This window comes from Nuphar pumila, chromosome 3, assembly GCF_984573655.1.
Source record: "Nuphar pumila chromosome 3, dmNupPumi1.hap1.1, whole genome shotgun sequence".
In the NCBI taxonomy this organism is placed as follows: Eukaryota; Viridiplantae; Streptophyta; class Magnoliopsida; order Nymphaeales; family Nymphaeaceae; genus Nuphar; species Nuphar pumila.
Window position 1 is genome coordinate 29,704,448 of NC_143251.1, and position 9,758 is coordinate 29,714,205.

General features: G+C 37.3%; 1 protein-coding gene across 1 annotated transcript; it reads left to right on the forward strand.

The window, feature by feature from the left end:
• The first annotated feature begins 1,126 nt into the window (after positions 1-1,126).
• Positions 1,127-3,323, forward strand: LOC149842454 (pentatricopeptide repeat-containing protein At2g13420, mitochondrial-like). The gene is made up of 2 exons (XM_090001446.1): positions 1,127-3,021; positions 3,140-3,323. The coding sequence occupies exon 1, from the start codon at positions 1,179-1,181 to the stop codon at positions 2,946-2,948; it is 1,770 nt and encodes a 589-aa protein (XP_089857572.1). The 5' UTR covers positions 1,127-1,178; the 3' UTR covers positions 2,949-3,021; positions 3,140-3,323.
• Positions 3,324-9,758: the final 6,435 nt, after the last annotated feature.

Here is a 9,758-nt window from a genome sequence, read left to right on the forward strand (position 1 = left end):
ACCTGGTGCCTCTTGGCCAGGGCAGCACCAGTTCAGCCATTTCCCAACCAGTGTGGTTGGCTGGAAAATGTTGACATTTTTGTTTTTGTTTTTTATGTTTTTATTTTTATATATTTCTGTCCAGCCATTGGTCCAAAAAATGGCTGAATTGGTGTCTCCCCACCCGGGCCACACCAGTCCACCCATTTTCCGACTGGTGGTTGGCATACTTTTATTTTATGCTTTTAGTTTTTATTATTTTTTAAAAAAATTGGTATTTCAGGTCAACCACCAGCCGGAATGCGGCTGAGTTGGTGCCTCTCGACCAGGGCGACACAAACCCAACCATTTTTTGGCTGGTGGCTGCACTGGCTGGCAGAAAAATGGCTACCCATTTTTTTTTTTGAGTTTTGGGACGCAAAACCTAGTTTTTTATTGCTTTGGGTCACAACATCAACAAAACTTGGTTTTTGGCAAACCCAGTTTGAACTTTAAAAGCAAAACCAAGTTTTTTTTAATGATGAGGATTCCTCGTCGAAGTGAGGAAAACCCCTAACTAGGGTCCCACGATCACTTTGCTTTAAGTGGCCCACCTCTAAAAACTTCAGACATGAAGGTTTGATCTTGTGTCTTCATCTCATCACCATCACAACTATATCTTTTAACCCTGCTAGTTTTTAAGAACCTGGTTTTGCCTCTTGTCGTCCAAATGGATTTAAACAGTGCCGGGGAGTTAGCTTAGTGGGGTGGGGCCTTGGCTATTAGACGGGCAGTCAAGGTTCGATTTTCATAGGCGTCACCTATCTGTACAAGCTAATGAGTAGTATAGGCCTGAGGGCAAGAGTCCAATCATCAGAGTTTTACGACTACAGGCAGGCTGAACCAGAGGACCAAGTCTTCATGCTGGGTGCGGTTTATTCCGGTTATAAATTCAAAAATAAAAAAACGGAGCCTAAGAGTTCCATGTGTTGTTTTTTTTACCGACGAAGTTCCCTTGCGAAGCAGGTAATCTCAGGGTAGGGTCACCGAGACCTAAGACCTTACTACCAGTGAAAGGCACTTATACATGTGTTGATTTATTAAGAATTAACCCTTAATCGCGTTTTTTGATAGTTTTATAGACAGCCCCGTTTTCATCCCTGACGTGCCCGTCGCGCTTTCTCTCTCTCTCTCTCTCTCTCTGAAATTGGACGGCTTTAATGTCGAGAAGAATACCTCTGAGTTTCATTCTAAGAATTAATGGAGTATTTCAGTCACCCTTCTTCTACCACCACCACGCCAATCCGTCCTGCAACGCTAGCTCGGTAATGCCCATTTCATCCTCCTTCTCCTCTTTGTTTCATTATAACGCATGCCGTCTTCTCCCTTACCCTTTCCGATTCTCTATGGATCCGCACTATTGCGGGTTGAATCCCCTTATTTCTCATGGAACACGTCAATGTTGCACCGGTTTTCCAAACCCGAATGAGCTATCTACGACGCTAGGGTTTTCAGAAGGTGGGGACCCTCCCGCGATCACAAAGTCTCTCCAATTTTCTAGAGACGTTGAGTTGGTATCTCGCATTTTGATCGAACACCACAACCCATATCACACAATGGAAGCTTCGCTTCAGCTGAATGGGATTCGGTTGTCCTCCTCTCTGGTCCATCAAGTTCTCCTGAGGCTGAAGAACGTGTCGAAAATCGCTCTCGGGTTCTTTTCTTGGGCCAAACAACAAGCGGATTATCGCCACAATGTCGACTGCTACAATCTCATGATTGATATCTTGGGTAAGGTTCGCCAATTCGATGTCATTTGGCAATTGATTATAGAAATGGACCAACAAAAGATTCGGCCTACGGACACGACGTTCTACATCCTCATTAGGAGATACATAGCGGCGGGTTTCACCCGTCAAGCGATTCGGGCTTTTGATGATATGGAGGGGTTTATTGAGAGCGAGACCAATGGCTGCCATTTCGTGTTTCTTTTAGATACATTGTGCAAGTATGGCCATGTTAAGATAGCAACAGAAGTTTTCAATAAGCGGAAGTTTCAGTTCGACCCTGATGCGAAGCTGTACACGGTTTTGGTATACGGATGGTCCAAGTTTAACAAGCAAGAGATGGCAAAGAGGTTCTTCAATGAAATGATCGATCGCGGGATTGAACCTAACGCGGTAACGTACAATGTTCTGCTGAATGGGATTTGTCGAAGGGCGAGATTACAACCTGAGCCTCTCTTCGACAAAACGATAGAGGAGGCCCAGATGCTATTTGAACAGATGAAGATTAGAGGAATTGAGCCTGATGCTACTAGCTACTCTATTGTTCTTCATGTTTATAGCCGGGCGCATAAGCCAAATCTCTCGCTATTGAAATTAAGGGAGATGAAAGAGAAAGGGATCAGCCCCACAGTTGCTACATATACTTCAGTTATTAAGTGTCTGTGTTCCTCTGGAAGAATTGGTAATGCAGAAGAATTGCTCGATGAGATGATCTCAAATGGAGTGTGTCCAGCAGCTGAAGCATACAATTGTTTCTTTAAGGAATATCGAGGGAGGAATGATGTCGATAATGCGTTGAGATTGTACAGAAAAATGAAGGATACTACCTCCTTGAGCTCACCAAGCATTCATACTTACAACATATTGATTGGAATGTTTTCCAAGTTAAGTCGGATGGAAATTGTTGGTGAATTGTGGGCTAGCATGACGGAGAGTGGTGTTGGACCTGATTTAGACTCTTACACATGCTTAATCCATAATTTGTGTGAAAAGAAGAAATGGAGAGATGCATGCCAATTTTTTGTTGAGATGATAGAGAAGGGTTTTCTTCCACAGAAGGTTACATTTGAAACACTCTATCGTGGACTTATACAGTCAGATATGCTGAGGACCTGGAGAAGATTGAAGAAAAGGCTTGACCAAGAGTCGGTTAAATTTAGTTCTGAGTATGAAAATTACCATTTTAAGCCATACAGGAGATAAATGCAATCAAGAACTTCCTGATGGCTGAAATGGAATAACTGAAGTCCAGACACATGGTTCGCTTTGTGTGCTAGTGAGTGGTTCAATCTCTCTTGCAGCTTTTATTGCTGCTAATAGAATATCCATTCGAAAAGCAGTTTCATGCACAAATATTTTTGTTTTTAATGCCAAATTGCTGAACTTTATCCCAGTGCACTATATGGATTGCTTCAACTAGTACAAATTTTTGCAGTCATAAGATGCCCCTGCCAAGAAGCTCGAAGCCAGTGTCCAGGTTTTCTCCAAAGACATTACATGGGGTTGGGGCCTATAACCATGCACAATGATTTTCTCATGGCTCCTATCGCTAAGTATAGTTCAAATTGCAATCTGCAACTGAAGGGTCTCCACTTGACTAATTGTTTGTGTGATATGCTGTCATACGGAGGAAACAGAGGTGCACTTATTCTGGACATGCTCCTTCTTTCAAAGGAATTTTCAGTCTCACTTGGCTGGACTCAAACTTCCATGTCCGACGTGAGGCCCCCAACACAACAAATATTGATAGACCCTGACCACTTCAGGAAATCAAAAAAATGGTTAATGGTATGTAAATGGTGGGTGCAAGATGTGTGGTGGCTGGTGTGGCTTCAAAGAAACAGTCAAATTTTTTAAAGACTCGTATTCTGGTGAGATGGCCCTTCATTGCAGAATTCAGTCAGGAATGCGTTTTTGCGCTGCTATGGTCTGGGAAGGAACTGATTTTTCTTGGATTGGAAAGGCCAGGCTTGGTCATACTCGGGCGGATTGATTTGGTTTTTCTTACTGACAATAGTTCTGTCCTCTAGCATCTGATCGCTGTTACTTTGTTCTATGTTTTCTACTTGGAAGGGTGATTGCTCGTTACCTTCATCTGTAAAAAGTCGAGATATGCCCTATCATTTCAATTTGAAGTAAATGAAAATTTTCTTTTCTCCTCAAAAAAAAGAAAAAAAAAACGTGCTTCAAAGAAGCTTACAAAGTAGACAGAGTCTTCATAGAAGAGGTAAAAGCCATGTTTCGGATCTTGATCTTTTTCCTCTCTCTGATTTTTTCCCAAAAGAATTTGGATTCACACCCATTTAAATATATTATTTTCCATAACTGAATTTAAAATAGTTCATGATGAGCATTTGTGCGTACTTGTTTGGCATGTATACTATGAATTTTGGAAGCCATTGTATATGGTGTTTTCTTAATATCTGCATGTATTCTTCTTTCGTATTCCATTGTTTCATCCCTTAATGTCTTCATATCTGAGATGACCTGTGCTGGATCACCAAGAAAAGATTCCATGAATGATCAGAAAGACCTGCCTTTGAACTTTTCCAAGATGGCTTGTGATTCCTTCAATTAAACCTTAGTAGGTCCTCAAAGAATAAATCCAAGAGATAACCAGTTACCCAACTGTGAATTGGCATCACTAAGCTTTACGTCGCTCGAGTTTGAAAGATAAAAAAAGATGGATGAGTTATGACAACGAAATTTAAGTTGTCACTCCCCTCACACACACAAAAAAAATGATCAAACAAACATACAAGAAATAAAAGATACCTCCCTCTTAAAGGAGGGTCAAGACCATAAGGTGAAAGGGAATTACATTAAAAAAAAAAAAGAACACTATTTTCAGTGGTGGAGAATTTAGTCAAGTCAAACTTGATCTATCAACGTTTTTTTTCCAGTAAATGTAAGTCATGTTTGCCCCAAAATTTTAGGTTGAAATTTTAAACTATCTCTACCTCAGTTATTTACTTGCATTCTAATCAACACACCAGTATGCCGAATACAAAAGTTAAAAAACAAAACTTGAGATACAAAAGAAAAAGCATTGAAATAACAAGGAGGTCCCTCATTTAATTTACCCATGCCACACCCTCATCTCTCTCTCTCTCTCCAATGATGTAGCCAATGAACATTTAGGCTATTTCTCCAAAAAAAAAATTAAGATTTTTATATTGCTGCTCGCGGGTATTTAACTCTCTCAAGCTCTGCATTATGAAGAATCACCAACCCTCTCTCTCTCTCTCTCCTTGCTTTGGGTATGCTTATTAAGGTTCCTGTTTTGCAACCAGCACCCAATTTCTATTGGAAAATGGTGAAGCATGAAGGGTGCTTGTAAAGTATCATTGGTGTTGAACATTTCTTTCTCCCCTGGCTAGAAGGGAAAGAAAATGAAATGGTATTTTTTCTTTGGAGCTCTTTCTTTTCTGATTTATGAGCCATGGGAGTTTAATGGCTCCACTCGTGGATTCAATAAGTCTCTCTCTCTCTCTCTCTCTCTCTCTCTCTCTCTCTCTCTCTCTCTTGTTGGATTTTTCTATTTGTTAGTTTCACATATAACATGGATTTGAAGGGTATGATATACTCCCATTTTTATTTTCTTGGAGCTTTTCTTTGATTTTCATGTTATTTATAACTTATTGATGATTTTTGTCATATGCCTTAAGGATGGTTTTAAGGAAAGGTGGTAGCAGGCTGTAGGATTCCCTTTGCTGACCTCTTTTAGTTTTGGCAAGTTCCTCTTCTATGTTTAAGTTGGTGATTATGTATAAGCTATGAATTTAATGATTATTACTGGATATATGATATTTGAGTGACTGCATTATTAATTAAGAATAGTGGGTGTAAAAAAATTCACCTGTTCTCCACTTTTTGCTTTCAGGTACTTGGAACTAGATGTTGTTTGCATACATTACTAAGATTGCTTTCAGGAATTTGATAAGTTTAGGAGGTTAAGTGCCTGACGCTGGTGTTGGAGCCATTTATCAGCTCCAATTGGATGTCTGAGTACTGATTCTTCTTTGTGCTAAATCACCAGGTTGATTGAGTCATCCAAGTGACGTTGACTAGGTTGGGTTTCAATTGTTTGGTAACTTGTTTTGATGATGGTTTTTACACATCACCATGCATCTTCTTTGGTTTAGATGGTTATATGTATTCGACGCATTTCAACCCAAATTTGTATCCTTAAGAATGGGATGTACTAATATTCTTGTGGGTGTCTTTTTATTTGCAGCCATTGTGAATTGCATGATACTGGCTATACTTTCCATGTCAAGAATGGCTGTGTTATTTGGCTTGGTAATGTTGTTTAAGGATTTTGAGTGTGTATATGTCTTTGAGTCTGGGTGGTTTGTGTGAGTGGTAGTGTGTAGGCATGTTTCTTTGCTTGCAGGTATATGGAGCTCGAGAGCAAGCTTTTCATGCTTGTGTTGTTGCACACTTTCAGTTGGCGAAGAAGCTTCCTCGTTTCCTCTTCCAGGATCAGCCTCTCCTATCAATCTGAGGAATTCATGCATCATCTTGGTTTAGTATGACAAGCAGCCTAGGTACTCTGTTCTGCCCTGTTTCTGAATTCCACGGGTTTCTATTAGTTGCCCAGCCAATGCCATCTTTTTTGTTCTGCATGTTTTATGGTGCCTTCAGTCTCACTGTGGTCCTTGACAGCATTGCTGATCCTTGAACTGTTTAGTTTAAGACTGCCTCAGTGATGCAGTGAACAGGAGGATCACCCCTGAGCCCCGCAAATTCAATACCCTAGCTAAAACTTTAATTATCTACGAAAGCAAGAATGAATGACGAATGACAGAAATTGCAAGAAAAATCACTAAAAAACTCTCATAATTCATCATCAAGCTCCTTTCTCCTCCTTTACAATAAATATATATAGCAAACCTAAAGAAAATCCTAGAAACCCTAATCCTAATACAGATCTGAGATAGATTTAGCTGATGGCTTGATGGCTTTAGCTGTAAGACTGCAGATGCTTGATGGCTGTTGTTACTTCAGTACAGCAGTTTTGAATTTCAGTGTTCAAAGGTTCCAATAATCTATCCTACAAAAGCATTTCAGTTATTTGGATGTTATGCTGATGACATAGCACAGTGAATTTTAGTTACAACACACAAAGTTGTAAGAGCTTTATTTCCTACTGGAATTGTTGTACTCACATAAAATTTTCTCAGAATTAGAGCATGTTGCTGCTACACACCAAGAGTTGGAAGAAAACAGAAGAGTTGTGAGCGCACTCTTTTTTTCATTTCTTTTTTTGTGTTGCTTTGTAAATCAAATCTTTTGTTTTCTGGTTGTTTCTTTTTATCTTTGATGAGTGGTATTTATCACCCAGTAGTTTGTTTATTGCACTGAATTCTTCCCATTTTAATAAATATTTAATTGTTCAATAAGAAAAACATCTTTTGGTTCCCATTGTTTATGATTGGTTGCTTTGTTTATAATGAATACTTCCGTTTGTTTTGCCTTTTTATAGGCATGAGGAATTATTATACTATTGTTCATTTGTTGTGCTGCAAAGTCATGGTGATAGTAGGAAATAATAGAAAATTGTTGGGAACAGATAGGATAATGTCCAACTTCATGATTTTAGTATTTGTTTGGACTTTTTTATTATTTATTATTTGGTGTCTGGGTATTAGGCTCTAGCTTAATTCCAAGGCAAATTCATGGATCAAGGATATGATATGGGATTCTAGAAAGTTATTTGGGACTTGTATTTTTTTTGCATTTCATGTTAAAATGACTGATATAACAAATGAAATTTAGAGTGGTTGATATATTTTTCTTCTTATTTTTCAAGGCACTCGCCATTCTACTCTATCTCTCTCATCCCATTCTACTTTCTTCTGATATACAGGGGTGGTTGATAAATTTAGAGTGGACTTGTATTAAAAATTTAAATAAAAAATGTCTATAAATAATTTTTTTCCTTGCATTCAAAAATTCTAGTAGAAACAAACTTGATACTCCTTTATAATGTAATAAAAATGTGCTTCTATGTAAGTTAGCATGTGTTTCTTAAGTAATTAAGATGATTTCTTAAACGAAAAATGATTGTACTGTATGTCCAAAAGTGATGTGTTTCTTGAAAAAACCTATAATTTTTTAAAAATCCATCCCGATGTTCAAAATTGCAAATGTTCGGCTTTAAAAGGATCATTTTAACCTTTGCATAGCGGACCTCTAGAGGTTTGTGCAATATATCGGTTCGCTCATCGATTATCGCCAACACTCAAATATAGATTTATGTGTGTTTTTTTTTGCGGACCTCATGAAGTTTGCATAACCAAAATTACGAACCTCCTATTAAACTGAAACCTCAAGACATCACAAATATTATATTAAATTTGCATATATAACATGAAATTCGCTAGATATAGTCCTCACCTTATGTTGGTATATTATAACTTTGCAAATATTATACTAAACTCATATATATATATAGTACAAAGTTCACATTACCCATATATGTGAACTTTTTGTTTGAAGCATCGCAAACTAACTTTGCATGTATAGTACGAAGTTCAATTTAGAAATGTGTAGATTTTCATTAAGCAATTCAAGTAGATCCACAAATATTTTTAGCACGCGAATTTTCTTACATTCGCATGTGTGTTGAATCATGTAAAGTTGCTTTTGTTTAATTTTTTTTCTCATTTGTTTTTGGAAGAACGCTAACTTTTTTTCTCTGAAACCCTTAACAATTTTTTTCTCTCCTTTCGGTGATTCTTGTGAAATGTTTTTGCTGCATTTCGATGAGGTTTCGGTATCCTTTGTATTGACTTCTCAGGTTAGGTCGAAAGGTGAACATTTAATAGCCCTATGTATATTTATGTTTAGTTTTATATGTTTTGATACGTTTTCTTGTGTTTGATTTAATATTTGCTACTAGATTTATCATTTATGATTATATATATATATATATATATATATTTGCTTATGTTGTAGATTATTTATGTTTGTTTACTTGTCCTTTAGTTAATATTCAATATTTTTTTATTGGTGTAATGGGGCTAGAGTTTACTATGCACAAGTGCACAAGCATTGAATAGAGGTTTTAAGAGTTGTTGTAGGTAGTTATTTGATTTAATGTATGAAGTCTATATATATATTTTTGCTTATGTTGTAGATGATTTATGTTTGTTTACTCGTCCTTTAGTTAATATTCAATATTTTTTTATTGGTGTAATGGGGCTAGGGTTTATAGAGGTTTTAAGAGTTGTTGTAGGTAGTTATTTAATTTAATGTATGAAGTCTATATGAATGATTTTTTCTTACATGCTATTTTCAATAGATGTATAATATGTCATGTGGTTGTGGTAGGTACTTAATGATGACTTTTGGAAGGGTTAGATTATACTACCATAGCATTGATCACCTTACTTGGACATCTATAATGGTCTAAAAAATAATAGCTATAAGAAAATTATGGTTTTGATGTCTCGTAAAACTGAATATGCGGATAGTTTTTCTTCAAACCTAGATAGCCAACATATATGGATGGATGTGTTGGACGATGATGTAGAATCAATGTTCTTTAGTGGTGGTGTTTACTTAGTGGCTTGCAAAGCCAAAAAAAGTTGTTGCTTGCGAATGAAATTATGAGAATCTTTTGAAAAATATCCATCTATTTTAAGCACCATCGATCGAGCTCAGTTCTTTGGCAAACATCCAATTGTCCCAAATAGTGAACAATATTGATGTCCCAAACATTGAGCTTAGGCATGTGGAGGGCATGCAGTTGGTTGAACCAATTAGGGATATAGATTTTTGACGTGTAGGCAATAAAAAACTTTCACAAACAATTGATGTTGAATCACGTGAGTCAAATTAGTGCCAATGATTGGTCACAGTGGTGTGGACGACATCCAGCCTTTCAGGGCAGATGACAAAGCTAGGTACAAGTTGTTGGACTTTGTAATTTATGCTTGAGATGTATGTATGATAGTGAATGCTATATTTTTATGGTTAATCTTAAAAGTTGAAAATACAGGATTG